General features: G+C 41.8%; 1 protein-coding gene across 2 annotated transcripts in view; it reads right to left on the bottom strand.

Annotated features, from left to right (window-relative positions):
- The window catches only part of KIF16B (kinesin family member 16B), a gene marked incomplete at its 3' end in the record, with an annotated part of 271,444 nt that overhangs the window by 52,463 nt on the left and 198,481 nt on the right, over positions 1 to 20,500 (bottom strand). For both annotated transcript variants that reach the window (XM_081097230.1, XM_081097229.1), the window contains one exon: positions 15,281 to 15,403. In XM_081097230.1, the coding sequence (XP_080953356.1) occupies positions 15,281 to 15,403 (123 nt within the window). The remainder of the gene's footprint in view (positions 1 to 15,280; positions 15,404 to 20,500) is intronic.

Here is a 20,500-nt window from a genome sequence, read left to right as displayed (position 1 = left end):
ACCTAGTGTATACTAAACAAAGTTTTTTCAGAGTTTTGCAAAATATAATATTATGAAGCAACATAACTATGAACATGTTTGAGAATATATGAAATATTTTCCAAATGTTTAAATCTATTTAGTAGCATTCATTAATGCACTATACTTACTTAAAACTTCTTCAGACAACTGTTGCAAACAGAACTACACCAGAAGTAGTAAAAGAAGCCAACATCCCACTAATCACAACGATCCCATAGATACCACAGACTGCCATTCAATTACTCCCGGTCAGCCTCACCAAATCTTTCTGCGGACAGACAACACTGGTGATTTCGGACACACACACACACACACACACACACACACACACACACACACTACAGGTGCCAAATATTTGTTCAATGATAAATAAATGAATAATGGAGACAATGGGGCCTAAAGTCTCTTTTCAATAAATACTTTTCTACTTCATTTTCCAATTTGTTTTCTATCCTGAAATGTGGTCAGTAGAGTGAATTGCATTTTAGTCCTTTCCTGACTTATCAGTAACTGTTTAAAGTTTTTAAAATGTAGGCATTAGGGGAGAGGGTAAAGCATTGTAAAACAAAGAAAGAAAAAATGTCATTTAACCAATTTCTTTCCTGTTGATTGAGAAGAAATGCTGTGTTAAACGCTATGGGGGTAAATTGAATGCAGGTTGTGAGACTCCTGAAAAACATAGCCAGAAACAAAAGGTGGCCTCTAAATTGCCTTTAGTGGGTTATCCCCTATTAAGAGCCTTTTGTTTCTAAGTGTCATGGTCCTTAGTTGCTTTTTAAAAATTAATTAATTTTGGACCCAAATAAACAAAATCAGAAACGATAGAGGCGAAATAACAACAGACCCCACAGAAATACAAACGATTGTTAAAAAATACTATGGCCAGCTCTACTCCAACAAACTAGACAACATGGAGGAAATGGACAAATTCCTAGAAAAATACGACATTCCAAAACTCAATCAGGAAGAATCCAAAAATCTCAACAGGCCAATAACTATGGAAGAAATTGAAGCAGTCATCAAAAAGCTTCCAGCAAACAAAAGCCCAGGACCAGACGGCTTCACAGGGGAGTTTTACCAAACATTCAAGGAAGAACTAAAACCTATCCTCCTCAGACTACTACAAAAAATTCAAGAGGAAGGAACACTTCCAAGCTCATTCTATGAAGCCAGCATCACCCTAATACCAAAACCAGGTAAAGACAACACAATGAAAGAGAATTACAGGCCAATATCCCTCATGAACATAGATGCCAAAATCCTCAACAAAATCTTAGCAAATCGGATCCAGCAGTACATCAGAAAGATCATACACCATGACCAAGTAGGATTTATCCCAGGGATGCAAGGATGGTACAATATCCGCAAATCAATAAACGTGATACATCACATAAACAAATTGAAAGAAAAAAACCACATGGTCATATCAATTGATGCAGAAAAAGCATTTGACAAAATTCAACACCCATTTTTGATAAAAACTCTCAGCAAGGTGGGAGTAGAAGGATCATACCTCAACATAATAAAAGCCATATATGACAGGCCCACAGCCAACATCATACTCAATGGACAAAAACTAACACCGTTTCCCCTAAGAACAGGAACAAGACAGGGATGCCCCCTCTCACCACTCCTGTTCAACATAGTACTGGAAGTGTCAGCCATTGCAATTCGGCAAGAAGAAGAAATAAAAGGCATTCAAATTGGAAAAGAGGAAGTAAAACTGTCCTTATTTGCAGACGACATGATATTATACATACAGAACCCTAGAGACTCCATCAAAAAGCTACTAGACTTAATACATGAATTTGGCAATGTAGCAGGATACAAAATTAACCCCAAGAAATCTGAGGCATTTCTATACACCAATAGTGAACTTTCAGAAAGAGAGATTATAAAAACAACCCCGTTTACCATCGCACCAAAAAAATTAAGCTACCTAGGAATAAACTTAACTAAAGAGGTAAAAGACCTCTACTCAGAAAACTACAGGACGTTGAAAAAAGATATAGAGGAAGACATAAACAGATGGAAGAACATACCGTGTTCATGGATTGGTAGAATCAACATCATTAAAATGTCCATACTACCCAAAGCAATCTATAAATTCAACGCACTTCCCATTAAAATACCAACTGCATACTTCAGAGATCTAGAATGAACTCTCCAAAAATTCATCTGGAATAAAAAAAGACCCCGAATAGCCACAGCAATCCTGAAAAAGAACAAAGTAGGTGGGATCTCAATACCAGATATCAAGTTGTATTACAAAGCCACTGTTCTCAAAACTGCCTGGTACTGGCACAAGAATAGGCATATAGATCAATGGAATAGAATAGAGAGCCCAGAAATCGGCCCGAACCAATATGCTCAATTAATATTTGACAAAGGAGGCAAGAACATACAATGGAGCCAAGATAGTCTCTTCAATAAATGGTGTTGGGAAAATTGGACAGATATATGCAAGAAAATGAAACTAGACCACCAACTTACACCATACACAAAAATAAACTCAAAATGGATAAAGGACTTAAATGTACGACAGGAAACCATAAAAACTCTAGAAGAATCCAAAGGCAACAAAATCTCAGACATATGCCGAAGCAATTTCTTCACTGATACAGCTCCTAGGGCACTTGAAACTAAAGAGAAAATGAACAAATGGGACTACATCAAAATAAAAACCTTCTGCACAGCAAAAGAAACCATCAACAAAACAACGAGAAAACCCACTGTGTGGGAAAACATATTTGCCAATGTCATATCTGATAAGGGCCTAATCTCCAAAATTTATAGGGAACTCATACAACTTAACAAAAGGAAGATAAACAATCCAATCAAAAAATGGGCAAAGGACCTAAATAGACACCTTTCAAAAGAGGACATTCAGAAAGCCAAGAGACATATGAAAACATGCTCAAAGTCACTAATCATCCGAGAGATGCAAATCAAAACAACAATGAGGTACCATCTCACACCTGTCAGACTGGCTATCATCAACAAATCAACAAACGACAAGTGCTGGAGAGGATGTGGAGAAAAAGGAACACTTGTGCACTGCTGGTGGGAATGCAGACTGGTGCAGCCACTATGGAAGACAGTATGGAGTTTCCTTAAAAAACTGAAAATGGAACTCCCATTTGACCCTGTGATTCCACTTCTAGGAATATATCCCAAGAAGCCAGAAACACCAATCAGAAAGGATATATGCACCCCTATGTTCATAGCAGCACAATTCACCATAGCTAAGATCTGGAAACAGCCTAAGTGTCCATCAGTAGATGAATGGATTAGAAAACTGTGGTACATCTACACGATGGAATACTATGCTGCTCTAAAAAGGAAGGAACTCTTACCATTTGCAACGTCATGGATGGAACTGGAGAGCATTATGCTAAGTGAAATAAGCCAGTCAATGAAGGAAAAATACCACATGATCTCACTCATTCATGGATAATAGAGACCATTATAAACTTTTGAACAATAATAGATACAGAGGCAGAGCTGCCTCAAACAGATTGTCAAACTGCAGCGGGAAGGCCGGGGAGGGTTGGGGGGCAGGAGGTAGGGGGGTAAGAGATCAACTAAAGGACTTGTATGCATGCATATAAGCATAACCAGTGGACATAAGACATGGGGGATAGGGGAGGCTAGGGGACTGTCTAGGGCGGGGGGATAAAATGGACAAAGTAAAAAAAAAAATAAAAAAATAAATTAATTAATTTTAAATAATAGTTGAATTACAATATATTAGTTTCATAGTGATTTGACATTGATATACCTTATGAAGTGATCACCATGATAAGTCTAATAACCATCTGACACTGCACAAAGATATTCCAATACTATTACTATATTCCCTATGTTGTGCATTATATCCCTGTAATTTATTTTATAACTGGAAGTCTGTACCTCTTAATCCCCTTAATCTTTTTTGGCCATCTCCCCATCCCCTGCCCCTCTGGCAACCATCAGTCTGATATCTGTATCTATGAGTTTATTTATTTATTTTTTTGCTCATTTGTTTTCTCTCTTAGATCCCACATATAAGCAAAATTGTATATATTTGTCTTTCTCTGTTTGACTTATTTCACTTAGCATAATATCCTTTAGGTTATTCCTGTTGTCACAAATAGCCAGATTTCATTCTTTTTAGGGATGAGTCATAGTCCACTGAATATATGTATCACACCTTTATCCATTCACCTATCAATGCACACCAAGGTTGCTTCCAAATCTTGGCTATTGTAAATAATGCTGCAGTAAACAAAGAGTACAATTTTTTTTTTTGGCATTAGTATTTTCATTTTTTAAAAATAAATACTGAGTGTCAAGGTCCTTTTGGTATGCAAGCTTGATGATAAAAGCCAAAGACATAAGCTGGAGCTAAATCCCTCCACTTAGCAAGAGGCACCACTTGGAGCTCCCAAAAGGTATCTAGGAAAGAGGAGAGGGAGAACATAATTGCCTAATGGGATATTTTCATCATTTGCTATGAGATGTGCAATGTATCTCCTTCTCTAGAGGAACTAGAGAAAGTTCAAGAAAGTTTACATACCTTTCTTTTGAGGAAATCCAAAGGAGTGCTGAGGACTGTAGCCAAGTGGTCACAGAGGACTAGAGACCATGTCAGTGACCACCCAGGGGTACTATTCTCTCACTCAAGGGAACAGCTGCCACTGAATCACACCCAAAAGCTGCATAAGGAGTTCCTGAACCAAGCAGACATCCCCACGCCATTGCAGTGGGCTCCACAGACCAAAGCTCCACTAACTCCACAAATTTCATCTCAGGGGCACCTGAGGGAAGTGGGGTGCCTACAGAAGGAGCATGGTCTTACAGCCAGGAGCTGAAGGAGCAGGGAGTCTAAGCTCCAATGCCATATCTGCCCCTGCCTGTTAGCATCATGGAGAGGAGGTATATGGAGTTTGAAAAATGAAGATTCCTGAAAACAGGAGACCCACGTAGATGGAAGATTATTCAGCTTTATTATCCAGGAAACCTTCCAGACATCCATCTGAGCAGATGTATCATCAACAAGCACAGAGAGAGCCTTTGGCCTTGGGCTTTTGAACCTGGCCTAAAGCTGGTGTGTCATAAAGAAAGGAGCCTTTTGGTTGATACCGAACCCCAAACTAGGAAGTGATGCAAAATCAAACAGGGCTTTCTGGCTGACCAAAAGCTCAGCCTTCGACAAGAAGAATAACGGCTGCTTTATGCTTCAATTTCAGCACCTTCAAATCAGGGATGCCATTTATGTGAGTATATTAACTTTATTTTGTAGTCTGAAGGTAAATCTGAAAGAATGCACAAAGACCCTAAGATTCTGATACAACGGATACCTTTCAAATCCAAGATCATTACTAATAAGTACTTCTCCCTTCCCGTAACACCTCTGTGAAGCAGGTGAAGAATAAGGGGAATTATTCTACTTTGAAACTGTGGGAAGTTATGAGAATGACAGCCTGGGCAATTTTCCTTCAAATTATCCAAATCTTCAGAGGCAATGCACAGAATGCACTCTCTACCAGTCACCAATGGAGAATGAAATAATATAAAGCTCTGGATGGACACAGACGTGGGTCCTGACTCAGCCCAGTCACGAATAAGCTGTGTGGCTTTGGCTAAATTAAGCAGCTCCTCCAGGCCTCATTTTTTTCATCTGTAAAATGGACTCACGATACCTAACCCGCAGATGAACTAAAAAAAATGTGAAGCAACCAGCAGAGTGTTTGGGTACTCAGTAAATGGCAGCTCTTGGCACTGTGGTCATGCTCCTAAAGAAAGGTTTTCTGTGATGCACTAGTAAAAGGCAAGGGTATCCATGGGTAGCAATTGCAAGAAAGGGAGTTTAACCCATTTTATGATTTATTTCGAGAGAAGTTTATTCTAGGAAGAGATGTAAAACTCCACAAATTCTGAAATTAGAAAAAATATTAATATATCTTTGTAGAAGAAAAAATAATGAAGTGGAAATTCAAGGCATGGCCACAAGGTAATGACTGCTTTTTTTCCGTGCTTGTGACTCAATCTCTTTTCTTCTTCATCATTTCTCATACATGCAGCAATTACTTTGTGAAGGTAAACACACTGCCCAAGAAAAAGTAATAGAAAAGATTTGTTGCTTTGTGTGAACACAGGGAAAATAAATGTGTTTTTTTTTTCTTAATTTTTTTCAGTGAAAGACAAAGTTCTCAAAGAGATGGGAGGGGTGCTTAAAAAAAACAAGGATAAAATACGGTTCTTCAAACCCCAATGTTATTTCTTTCACTTGTTATTTATGTTTAAAAATAATACACAAGCTGAATATTTGAATCTAAATGGACCACACCATATGCAACACTTCATTTATCTCAGCTACGCTAAAACACAGCGGGGAGATGATCTATCAAGTTACTAACAAGCAGACGTTCAGATGCCAACTCACAAATCCTTCTGAACATTTGTATTACATCAAGTTGGGAGTATTTCTAAAAGATGTATTAGTGCACAGTTTATCTAATAGACTGGAATGGCTCTCGTTGCTGTTCTGCCAAATAAAGAGAAATTTCTCTGGCTGTAGATGTGATTGCTTTAACTCCCTAACTGCAAATTTTCTGGGCATTTCCTCCTCATGCTTCCTGACAGGCCTCTCCACCATCAGAAGCTCCAGGCTGACCCAAGGCTTAGCAATTGCCCCAATTTAGAGGGTACCCATGACTCAGCCAGAATTGAAAATAAGAAGTTAAAACACACACAGAGATAACAGCAAATTTGGGGAACAGGCAAGGATTTGGAAACAGCCACCATATCTAAGACAAAACTAAAAGATGGCCTCAACTTCTAAAAAGTGAAGTAATCAGAGACATCTAGAAGGTGCATTAAAATAAGTAAGTAAGGAAATCAGTATGGCTTAGAAGACTTAGATCTCACACAGACATTCGGTACCTGGATGTGCTTACTAGCGGTGTGGCCTTTGGCAAGTCACTCATAATTTCCTAATTCATTAAATGCAAGTAAAACCCCCTTTGTGCTACATTTTCCTCATTTGTGGAAATGTCTGGCAAAGTGCCTGAAAGGATGAGGAAGGTGTGTGATAGATGTCCGTGTCCTCCCTTGAAAAGATGTTGCAAACTCAGATGCATACAGGGATCAGTCAGGAAGGAAACCCTAGGAGGCCCTGCGACTGTAAGATATCAGGGAGCAGAGCAGGCACCTGCATATTATGTGAGCTCATTCAATCCTGCCATGCTACAGAGGATGGATGAAGCTCAGAAGAAGGGCTAAACACAGCCAGTAAGTAAGCTGGAAGCTTATGCATTACAGGCAAATCTCACAGAATATGTGAGAACAGATAACCAGTGAGCAAGCAGTTTGTGAGACTCAACAGAATTTGTAAGATGTGCTAAACATAGCCCAATAACCTATATGACATGCCAAACATAGAAAAAATAAATATGACAGAAACAACAGGAATGCTACTTAGATACAGGAAGTGTTAAGTCATGGTCATGCCTGCGTTGGGCCGACATTATGTCAACTCTGAATTGACGATTCTTGGTGACAACCAGCCTGGTCCCACGTGTGCTCTACCCAAGAAATGCCCGTGAGAACTAGACCTGTTCAGCAAGCCATCGGCAGCCATGCGCCCACAGGGCAGCGTGCGTTGCCCTGGGTACCCTGTGTCTGCCAAGGCTTCTTGCTCAAAACTCTGTCCTGGTAAGCACAGTGGGAAAGACCCTGGTGGCAGAGAGAGGACGGGTGAACACGGTGTGTCCCTGGGTCAGGTAGTGTGCTCTGCCTACCTGCCCCTCCTTCCCAGGCTTCTCTGTGGGCATTTAAACTGATTTAATAAACTGCGTGATCAGGGACTTCATTAGGTCAGTGAGCCCCTGAGTACAGTGCTCGGGGCCTCTGTGTGAACCTAGCGGCTACCCCTCTAATAGGTGACCCCTCTGGGACAGGGGGCTCTGGGGTGTGTGGCAAAGCGGAAGCACCAGCCTGACTCGAAGGGGCCCCTGCGCTCGGGTCGGTGCTGCCCGGTGGGATTGGCGGCCCGGGGTCCCTGTGTTGTCTGACATTTTACAGAAACTTGGCAAGTCTGGATTTCCATGTCTGATTTCCCAAGTTTTAAATGTTGACAACTCACTCAAAACTTTAAACACCTGTTCAGGCCAAAATAATAAACATCACCCACCGCCGGTTTGCTCCCACAGCCTTAAGTTAAGAAGTGCCACCAGACCTGGTACCGGAGTCCCTATCACGTGGTCCTTCAGTTATAAAAGCAAGATACGAAAATGTCAAGTTTTGTAACTCACAGCTTCTCACCTTCAGGGGCCCTCTGTTAGGGAGGCCCAGCAGACATGAGAGCGCTCAGCACCTCCCAGTTCCAGGGCTGCAATGACTGGAATTAGCAGAGAGGGCTCACCACATGTCTAGCCCACGTGACTGGAAAGGGAACAGCCCCACTGCCTTGGGTTCTCGGGAATTATTTGTGGGTTGCCTGCTGGAAACTCCCTTTAGGTCACTCTTTCATGCTGTCACTCACTATCCTTGTTCTCTCTGCTTCTCCCTTTCTGTTCAGGCCACTGACCAGGACGTACAGACAAACGAGGTGGCATTTGGGGCAAGAGGAGGAGACTGCTGCCTTGAACAAGAATAAGATGGTTAAAAATAGGACAGGTTGGGTCTGGATGTTGTTTATTCGAGGTAAAGGGCAGCCCTGATCAGCAGATGGACCAAAGTGATTCCAGGCAAAAGGGCTGACTGCCTGCAGCCCCGCAAGGAGAGGGGAGCCCTGCCGGACCTGAACAGCACGGGGAGTGTGACAGGGGCCAGGCTCCTGAAGGAGAGGGTGCTATGCCATGCACTCCCAGGAGCAAGGGCTGGAGCGTGCCCAGAGGTGGACCCAGAGGTGGACAGTGGGCAGGTCGTCTACCCCTCTCTGCAGACAGCCCAGAACATAACTTAACTACACTTCGGGTGCTGGCGACTGCCAGAGCCAGGACGTGTGCACACATGCTGTGTGTGTGTGTGTGTGCGTGTGTGTGTGTGAGTGTGCACACGTGTTTATGTATGCGTATGTACATGTGCACAGGTATATTGGAGGGCAGAGTGGAGAAGGTGGGAGGGAGGCAGGGAGGTGGGAGGCATCAGATGTCTTGGACTCAAACACAGTCAAGACACGTGATTTGCCCACACCCTCACCGGATGGCTAGAGAGCCAGCCGCATCCTGCAGAAGGCAAGGAGTGAGAAGACTAACCTTTGACTGAACCATCTGCAGACAGAACATGAAGAGCCCATAGCGGGAAGGGGGCTGGGCTGGGGGGCTGTTTACAAAGGACATATGGTCACCACATCCCGAAGCTCTAAGCAGGCTGTGTCCAGTGAGAACGCCTGTGGCAGGGCTGTGGGTCATGGTACTGAGCAACCTCCCTGGGTGACCATTTCCAGTGAGGCCCTGGGCGAGGACTGGGCACCCGATGCTGCAGATTGACAGGGCTATGGAGTGCACATCTACAGGGAAGGTGAGCAATAAACACAACAAGCGTGACTGAGGGCTGTGATCCCTGCTGCAAAAGCAGTAAACCAGGCGATGGGAGGGGGTTGCGGGGGGACAGTAGATGTCACCGCTCTAGGGAAGGAACCCAAAGACAATCTTTTAGTTTTCACAGGAATAAAAACTCTCAGGAAACAAAATATTTGAAAACACACACCAGTGTTGGCTTGTCTCTTTATATTACCATGTTAATATGTAAATTAAAAGGCTGGACATTTCAAGCAACGCTGAAAACATCAGCTTATTTCTATAACAAGGGTGTGACAGCCTTTATCAGCCTTAACTACCGAGTTTCTAGGCCGGTGTTTTGCATCACGCTGAAATGTCACTTAAAAATAAAATTCTATCCATCCTGAAACCCTGGGTAACAGAAAAAGGCAAGAATAATGCGGTGTAATGGATTTCACATATCAGTCACTGAGAAGCACTTGAAGCAGGAGGTAAAATGACTGCTTTGGTCCAGCCAGTGGTGTCACCTGCGGTTTGGTGCCAGCACGTACTATGCAGGGACATTCCGCGACCAGCGGGACACGCAGTGATATTCAGCACGAATGTGCTCTCAGAGAGCAGCCCAACTGGCACCCCTCAGCTTCTCGGCCTGTCTCTCCCATTGGCGAGCAAGACATCCATCTCTGGAAGTGACTATGGACACAGCCCCAGAGGGATGTGCTATTGGGCTGCACGGGAAGGTGTAACTGCATGGACAATGGGAGCTGATGTCCTGACCCAGGGCTTCCCGGGCCTGTGTCGTCCAAGGACCAGCAGAATAAAGAGGGGGGTACAACATGGAGATGACCACTTTTGTATTGTCAAAGAAGGACATTAAAACAAACACCAACCTACAGATGGTGATGCACCCACATAAGACGATGCTTTTTAGTGATTAAAAGAGACAAATTACTGTTGTACTCAGCTACACTGATGAGTCTCCAAAACATCACATAAAGTGAAAGCAGCCAGGCACAAAAGAGAAAGTGCTGCCCGGTCCACTCACAAGGCAGGTGTGGACAGACACAACTGCTCTGACCCACAGAGAGCAAATGAGCGCTCGCCTGTGGCAGGGCGTAGGCGCTGGCTAGAAACTTCTGGAATGACTGAAAAGTTCTAAATCTTAATTGGTTACATGGGTGTATACATACATCTAAACTCATCAAACTACACTTAAAATGGGTCCGTTTCATGGCAAGTATATTATGGTACAACAGAGTTGACTGAAAAAATGTGAGCAAAAACCCAAAAACCTATATACTTAGCTATTATCACCGTGTGTGTTTTTTTCGTAAAAGTTGTCTTTCATCCCCAAAGTAAAGAAGCTATGAGACAGTCTTCTCGAGTTAATATCTTTCAGTTTCATGAAAAGCTGTTTTCCTAATTTTAAAGTCCAGTGATAGAAACTTCCTCAGGCCCCATCAGGGGTCAGATGAGCATTGGAGAACCACTTTCTCCCCCAAAGGCCACTCCCGGAACCCCACCTTGAGCATCCCTTTCACATTCCAGTCCAAGGCTCACCACCGCTTCATTCCTCAATGAACAGCCCACTGAAGTTACCAGATTGGGGATGAAAATGAAAATGGCCAGGAAGAAGGAATTATTTAAATAACTAATAAATTCTATCTAAATAAGGGTGGGCAGAAAAAGGTAGGAGGCTGAGGAACCGGAGGGTTTAGGAAGAGTTGAAAGGTGAATTCCAGGGCAGCCACTCGTCCATGTGCCATCTCTTCCCAGGCTCCCTGGGGCCTGCCATCTAAGCTAGATGGACTGGCAGCAAACACCAGCAAGCTGCATAGTCAAGTGGGTGTCAAGACCCTGCTCTGCTGATCACAGAGCGCACCATGCCCTGCTAAGTGCCTTCAGGACCTCAGAAGACTGTTAAGAGCATCATGGGAGGGCGGAGGAAAAATAAAATTATACATTTTTTTAAGGAGAAGCAGCAAATATTTTTCTAAAGTACAGAATGTAATAGCATATCTATATACATTACCAGGAGATTTTCTTTGTAAGAAGATCTAAAACTAAATAGAACAGACTCTTTTACAATTAATACTTTTTACCTTAGACTTCTTAAAGCTACTGGCTCACCAAGAGAAGAACTAGGAGTAGCCAAGCTCTTCTCTAAGTGTGACTATTTGTTCTAGAAAACACTGCCTCTGCATGTAATAGTCAAATGATGGTAGGAGAAGGTTGCATACTCAATGTTAAAAGTCAAAATATTGAGGGAGAATAATAAAAAAGAAACCTTGAAAATACAAAATCCTTATAAAGACACAATTGAACACTGGGAGTCATTAAGAGGACTCCAAGGGCATAATCTTTTTAAAATTAATTAATTTATTTCTAATAACAAACTCTTATCCAGCAGTTATTATGTGGCAGGCACTGCTCTAAGCACTTTCCATACCTAAGCTCATGCACTCTGCATACCCAGTGGGTGGTTTCATCATCACCTTTGCCATGAGGGTGCCTGACTTGCTGAGGGTACCAGAGGAGACGGGACAGGATGGCAGTGCACCCAGCCCTATTCCAGCAGCTAGTCCTTTGCCGGAGCTCGGCCATTTCTGTTCATTTTGTTAAGGGAGAGACAGCATATTCATGCTATGCTTGCTTCTAATTCTGGACCCTGACATTCTGTGACTGGGTAACCCCCAGAGAATGTGAGGCCCTCAGCTCCCCTGTGAACACATCAGGCAGCCCTGCTCCCATGGGGAGCTAGGAATTCTCCAGGAAATGCTCCCAGGCCATTGCTGGTGCTAATGACGATAGCATTGGGGTAAGCATAAAGAGGAAGCAGAACAGTGACATGCTTTCAGAACTTGACTCTGTTAAGTTCAAAGAAAGTGAAACTCTTTGGATTTGGACTTCATATTTCGAAGTGAAAGCCCGAACTCTAAAAGGCCTCCTGTGATTTTCTGTGCTTTCTCTAAGTTGCCTTTACGGTAGCATCTTCATAATTTTGGCCAGATTTGCATATGGCCTGGAGTATTATTTGCATGAAGTTTTTATTTAAATCAACTTAGTTTTTCTTTTTTAGATATAATTGACAATATAATGTATTATTTCAGGTATACAACATAGTGATTAAATATGTACATATATATTGCGAATGATCACCAAATAAATATAGTTAACATCTGTTATCATACATAGTTACACAAAATTTTCACTCTCTTAGCAACTTTAAAATATGGAATACAGTATTATTAACTATAATCACTATGGAATACAGTCTTATTAAATATATTCATTTTATAACTGCAGCCTTTGGGCTCCACCCATTTCTCTTCTGCCCGCCTCCAGCCCCCCAGTCCTCTGGTAGTCACCAGTCTGTTCTCTGTATCTATGAGATTGGGCTTTTGTTTGTTTTTCAGATTCTGTTGTAATGTACCCCGCGAATCACAGAAGGACGCCTCAAGAAGTCGAATTAAAGAGTCACATTTATTGCAATCCGGGACTATGAGGGGTCATCCCCAAATCTCATAGTAATAAGATCATGGCAAAACCAGACTTATATAGGCAAAAATCACAAAGGTATTGATTACATCCCAGGGTTTGGAATGTGGCACCTGGCTCACAAAAAAGCAAATTACAGAAGCAGAATTAAGCATGTTAATTACAGTTTCGGGTCTCGGGGTCACTGAATTGACAGAAATACATTATCTAGAGTCCTTAGGTAACCTGGGTTAAACTTAGGCATGTTATCTAAATTACAGTTTTGGGTCTCTGGATCACTGAGCTGATAGAAACACATTATCTGGAGCCCTCGGGTCTCCCGACAACTGAGTTGTCAGGACAATTTAGAGTAATTGTGCTGTCCTGGTCTCGGGACCACTGAGGCAGCTGGAACGCACCACCTGTGGCCACTAAAACAATTTAGGGTAATTGTGCTGTACTGTTTCCCAGGTACAGAAGAATGTGCTCTCTAAGACCAGTATGATAACAATCAATGGAATAGTCATTCAATCAATAAGGCATTCAATCGAATGGGATGACTTATACAATTTAGAAAATCAAAGTAAGCTTTCTATTGTTAAGCCAAACAACAGGGTTAGAGTTAAACTACAGTTTCCACCTGAAATGGTTGCTACCATACTTCAATTCCACCTATAAATTAGATCATACTAAGTCAACCCAGTTTTAAAATAATTAAGTATCCATATCTTAAACTTTATGCATGAAATTGGTTTAATAGTTGTATTTTATTAAAACATTTATCTATTAAAATAAAATAAATCTAGGCCCATTAAAATCATTGCATGCCTTCCACAGCTGTTGAGCTCTTTTTTGGAGAATTCAAAAATCTGAGCTGGTAAAAGCCAGTCTTTGTCCTCTACTTAAAAATAGGGATATAATACAAACACAGCTTCAGAAATTATGCCTATGTATGTATAGACCAGTACATGTATGCACAATAGGAGTTCTACTCACACATACACACACAGCACACGCATATACACACACAATTTCAAATGGCTGAAAAGGAACTGAGCAGCAATGAGGCGTTAAATCAGGGACAGGGGAGATTACTGGATCAAGGACACCATATAGCAGCAATTATTTGCACTGTTTCTCCAGGGAGACTGAAAGAACATGCGTACCTAAAGGGAGGAATCACCTGGGGCCCAGGGGTTCTGAAGGTTCATCTCAGCAGGGAAGCGAGGAGGGCCGGCTTCAGACTCCCTCCCCAGCCTCCCCCAGTAGCAGCTCCACCAAGGGCTTAGCTAAGAAGAAATTTGGAAATCCAAGGTACTATCCATTGTCCTCACTTCACCTCTGAGGAAACAGGCTCAGGGAAGATAAAACACTTAGGGTCATTCAGTTAACTTCAGTAGAACCAGAGCCTAAAAGTCAGCATCCAGATTCCCAGCCTGGTGTTTATCTGACCGAGACCCCCTCTGAGAACACCTTTGTGCAGCCATAGACTGGTGACTTTGGTGAATGTCATTACATCAGTACCCTCCTCTACCCTTGAAAATGAAGATGCGTGATTAGTCATTAATTCCTTGAGGAGGGGATGGTGGCCAACAATATTTAATGAAGTGCCTGTTATGAGTCAATAGAAATAAATTAGGAATAAGATGAAGTCATTATTTTGGAAAGTATGATGTAAGGAAAGAGACACATCTCTTCCTGAAAAGTAGTATAAATTGAATAATACCTAAGACAGATTAGGAAATCTTCTGTTAGTAATAATAAAAACAACAATAAGAGCAGCAATAGAAATAATAGCAATAGCTATAACTGTTTATCTCATACCAGACACTATACTCAGTACTTTATATGCACTGATATCCCATGACATAAATAGTATTATTCCCATTTTGATTGATAAGAACATTGAGCCCAAGCCCCTGGGTAGGGTGACCACTGTCTGGCTTGCCTGGCACACCAGGTTGCCCAGGGCATGGACCTTTCAATGCAGAATGCAGGAAAATCCTGGGTCCCCTGGGATGGCTGGTCACCCTGCCTGTGAGGCTGGGGAGTGATAGCAACTTCCATGTCTGCCTGACTCCCCAACCACCACCACCTTCTACAGGATAACTTTTCTCCCTGCGCTACACAGTTAAGACTTTCACATACTGGCTTAAGGAAGGGCGTGGCCAGTAGTTTGTAAAACAAGACACACACATGTATCCTCTTCTCCTTTTACATAAAAGCCAGAGGAAAGCACTGCCTGGCCACAAGCCTCCATTCCTCAAGACGAGTAAAGAAGAGCAAACACTTACCTTGACCTCAAACTCGAAGTGCTCGTCCTTGCCTTGCCCGCAGAGAACATAGCGAGGGATGCTGATTTTAATCGGGTCCTTCAGGTCATCTGGACTTGCTCCCAAAGAGCGAGAAACCATCCGCTATCAAAGGCACATCAGATGGGGAGAACAAAGAGAAGCAAGATCACTCAATTGCAAATACCCTGCTTGGGCAGACAGGAGAAAATGTGTTTCAAGTAGAGAAAAGAGCATCAAACCGGTGGAGTTTATTTAGAAAAATGATGATTGCCTTTGAAAGAAAAATGCTAAGTCTCTCTCACAACAAAAGACCAGTTCTTTAGGTATATTATCCCCAAGAGTTAGGGCAAAAGCACTTCAAAATGTTGTTTGCCTTTGAAGTTCCTTCCAATTTAATAAGAACAAACGAAGAAAGGGACAGATTACATATTCCAACTTAAAAAAAAAAAATTGGTCTAAAACAGATTCCTCTCTCTGAAAAGTGTTGATTATCTGACTTCTTTTTTCTTCACAGACTCTCAGGCTGATGTACATAATGCTCCAAAAGCTGGAGATTTTACTCAAATTTACTTCATTTTTAACTTCCAGGCATCTTTATAAGCCAGTGTAGCGTGGAAAGCTCTTTCAGCCACAATTAAAACAAATCCCAAGTATTTTCTTTAGGCTCCATTTGATTAATAATCTACTTGGCCCTGACAATTATTTATGGTCTGGATGGTGGGAAGCCAGAGGGGTTTGAGGAATAGGCATTATGAAAAAAAATAAATCTTCAAAATGAGTTCTCTGGAGTGTGAATGGAAGTCTCTGAACAATCCTTATCATTTGCACTAACCTGGGGCTTTAGAAAACATAAGAAAATGGGTTTTTAAACAATAGCAGTAATAAAATAAGTATGATCATAATTATAGTTGCATTTGTTGAATACTGACTATATACCAAGAACTCCACTTAATGGTTTATATGCATTGTTGCATGTAATCCTCACAGTACTCTATTTATCAGACGGGAGCCCAAGGCTAAGAGTTTAGGAAACTTACAGGGGTAAGAGGAGAGCCAGCATTTGAACTTGGGCTAACCTAGCTCAACTATGTCACCGCTGCGCCACACTGCTATAGTGAAATTTTAAAATAATGTCATCCATCTCAGATACATTGAGCTGATGAACACTTCAGTATATTCAGAATTGAAGATGAAAACTCCACAGTTATGCAGTATAACCTACTATGACTAAGAAGAAAACAGTTGGCAATTCACTCCCTTTCTCTCAGAGAGAAAGGGGTCCGGGCTTCATGGATCCTCAGCCAGGTGTAACATGAAAGGCCCAACCTAAACGCGCGCATGTGCGTGCGTGTGCGTGCGTGTGTGTGTGTGTGTGTGTGTGTGTGTGAATCAAATCCCAGCTGGAGGATGTGATCTCTGAGGGAGAGAGTGCTCTGATTTCTGGGTGACACAGAGGCGTACACTTGGTCACAGATCACTGCTGTCACCTAGCAGACGGTGTAAAGGGTTTGGGCATCATATGACTTTCCCAAAGTCTTCTAGAGCACCTTAATTTCCCTGCGTGGCTGGCCACCCAAAACGTGAACCATTCATTTTATCATACTGGGGCACCGAATTAGTTGTCCCTGATGTCAAAAACTATAGTGGAAACTCTTAAGAAGTGAGTTTCTCAACATGTGCATGGCCAAAAACCTTTCAATTCACTGATAGCATAGTTCCAAATTTAAGTGCAGACATTTCCTGAAACATGAAATACGTTTTTCAATTTAAAAGTAAAAAGGCTGAGAAATAATTTGGTGGTTTTATTTCTTTTCAAAGAACACATTCACTGCTAAGAAATGTTTTTGACCTATAAATGATGGCTTACCCATGAAGTTCTTGCTCTGCTGCCTAAGCCCTAAAACCTCCTATGCCATGCTTAATAACTGTATTTTTCGAGTAGGAACATAATCTCTCTTCAAAATCTGACACAATTACTTGGCAATTCAACTTGTTGCATGTGTGTGCGCGCGTGTGTGTGTGTGTACGTGTACGCGCGCTGCGGGTTGGATTAGGGGTAGGGAGCACACTGTATTTTGGAACAACTCCAGGAAAAGGGAATACTGCCGAGGGAATTTTAAGTAGCAGCTAGCAACTGATATTTCCAGTGAGAATTAAAGACCCCCTGGCTCTACCTTAGCAGGAACCTGGATACTCCCAGGGTCTAGACCTAAGGGGCAACACTGCAGCTGATTTGATGAGGAGCCATGTCTGTACAGTTACAGACGCTTTTTCAACGAGGTGAGAATGAGGAAAAGGAAGAAGGCAGGCAGGCAATTCAGTATTTTTTCTTCGATCAACTACAACAGTGTATGTATTACAATGTGTCTTATTCGTGTAGATGACAATACCAACAAGGGTAATACACTTGGTATTGAAAGTATACAGTTACCTGCTTCCCTGAAGCAGTCCGTTGACTTCAAAAACGCAGAGCGAGAAAGAGGACACTCAGAATCAAATCCCTGTGGGAGGATGTGATCTCTGAGCAACACTTCCCCATCGCCTCTGCCCCTCAGTTTCTCTGTGTCTATGGAAGGGGGGTATATTTATCAAATCCCAATGACATGGCAGGGACCCAACCATGAACAAGGCAGTGTCCGGCCCTGTGGGACTTCTGGTGAGGCAAACTCTGACAAGTAAACTGATCATTACCGCAGGATTTTAAGTGATGGGGACACTGAGAGAGAAAAACTATGAATATGGACATTGCTATCTAAATACCATGAATTTTACTGAGGAAGAACTGCGGTCAAAATGGCCCAGGTTACCTAAGCAATGGAGACTTAACTTTAACTTTCTATTGATACACAATCAATATTGATTATCTTTTATTGAGCACCAACTACGTGCCATGCAGAGAGCCAGATCATGGAAGTACAAAGTAACTTTTACAAAGTATCTGGAATTTCTAAGACCTTTAATTTTTCAATTACATTATGTTTTGAACCAAGGTTTGTTTTTTTTCCACTCTAGCTGCATTACATTCTAAAGTTAGTAAGTGCTGCCTTGACTTTCTCTTTCTATAAGTCCACTTTCAAAGTGGGATAAGACTAGAACTGATGGTCTATCTAGGCCGTTTAAGATAGAACGTTTTCTATTTCCAAGAATATGTACATTCAAAATCAATCCCTAATAAAAAGAAAGTTGTTTGAAGCTCAGGCTCATAGATCCATTAAAGAAAAAAAAAAAATCCGCCCTGACCGGTTTGGTTCAGTGGTTAGAGCATCCGCCTGCAGACTGAAGGGTCCCAGGTTCGATTCCAGTCAAGAGCATGTACCTTGGTTGCAGGCACATCCCCAGTAGAGGGTGTGCAGGAGGCGGCTGATAGATGTTTCTCTCTCATTGATGTTTCTAACTCTCTATCCCCCTCCCTTCCTCTCTGTAAAAAATCAATAAAATATATATTTAAAAAAAATAAAGAAAAAAAATCCTGTGTAGTTGTGGCCAAGTGGGTAAGGTGATAGATGAGAAAGAAAATCCCTGCCTTCACTGACTGGGTGTATGAGTTAAGCAGGGACCAGTGATCTGGGAGGAATTGGATCTTATCAAGCAGTTCGCCTAAATCTAAGATGGCCCCTTACATACCAGCACCTGCACAGGTAGCTCAAGCAATGGGTCTAGATGGGCTACAGGAGACACCACCCCAATCAGGATCAGACAGGAAAGTGCACCAAACCTCTGCTGAGAAGGTGGCTATTTCTCTTCAGAATCTTGCATGTTGGAGACAACAAATACCGTTAGACCCTCTGCTCTCACCCGTTGGCTTCAATCTCAATGATTTCAAAGTAACTAAATGTTAAGTACAGAGAAAAGAAAAACTGCAGACATGAATAAATGGAGAATAAAGATCTGAAGGCCTCAGAGCAAAAGTATAAGCAAACAGAAGAAACATCAAATGAGTGTGTGTCTACATCTAATCTCTGTTCCAACGTAAGTTTTAGAAATTACTTTTTGGAGTCAATTGCATGAGGAATGTAGAAGTCTCAGGATGTAGTGTGAAAGGTTCCTGTCCTTTTCCTAAACGCAGGAAGGAAAACTATTGTGACTGTCTCATAAATTTTATTTTATTTTTTTGAAAATAGTTATATCTTGACTCTCTTGAGTTTTATACAAGACAAGTGTGCTGTATCATATGTTATCCCATTATTTAAGGGAGCTTTCAAATTTCTATGTATTTATTTTGGAATCAGTCACAGTTTCTCTACATGTAGCAAAGAAGATTCTTGGACTTGCAAGGGGAGCCGGTGACACATCGCAGAAGGAGGCAAGGGGACATGAGAGGCGGTGTTCAGAAGCACGTCTTACAGCAGGTCTGGCAGGGGTAACTCCGTAGGACACTTCAAGGGGTTTTAAATGAACTGTGGAGCTACTTAGAAGAGAAGGGTCAAGGAAAAGCACATAATTAGTAACCGGGGTTACATTGCTATACATTAGAAATACTGTCTTTTAAGATACAAAGAAGTATTTTTCAGAAGCTTTCAATGAAATAATGTTCTGTGTCAACAAATACGTTATTTTTTTCCCAGTTGTTGGGGAAACATTATAGTTGGGTCCTCAGAGGAAAGAAGCAGACAGACCACAGGCTACCTTGTAATATTCAAATTAGAATCTTTTCTTCCTGCTCAGGCTGTCTCCTTCAAAAGGGGAAGATTAAGGAAATTAATAGGAAGTGGCTTCAACATCCACTGTCAGCAGTGCAGAGGGCATGGAAGGGGCCAATTCTCCAGGGAGTCATCAACATTGCTCCCTAAGCCTCTAATGATGCACCAGATGGCTGAATTCAGTATATGTTTTGACTATGTCAAGGTCAGACCTAAGGACTGATGTCTGATATCCTAGAGCCAAATAGCCAAGCTTTACTTATAAAACACAGTTGTTGTTTTTCAGATTTATTTAACAAAACTATTAATTCTCCCTTCTTTATGTTAATCCCTCATATATTCAACCACACACACCATAGTAATAGTTCCAATTAGAGCTACTATGTATCAAGCACCTACTATGCTCCAACACCTTGAAAACAGTGTGGGGCAGAGAAGACAAGGATCTGTTACATTCTCAAATATAAGCCACATTACAAGAAACAGGAAATAAAGGTAACTCGTGTGGTGCAAATTATATGATGAAGAGTCAAGCAAGACATGTTCATATTTCTCTCCAGCAGGTGAAGCCTGCCTAGGC

Source organism: Myotis nattereri, assembly GCF_964212035.1.
Source record: "Myotis nattereri genome assembly, chromosome: 8".
Lineage (NCBI taxonomy): Eukaryota > Metazoa > Chordata > Mammalia > Chiroptera > Vespertilionidae > Myotis > Myotis nattereri.
This window is presented reverse-complemented; position numbering and strand designations above follow the sequence as displayed.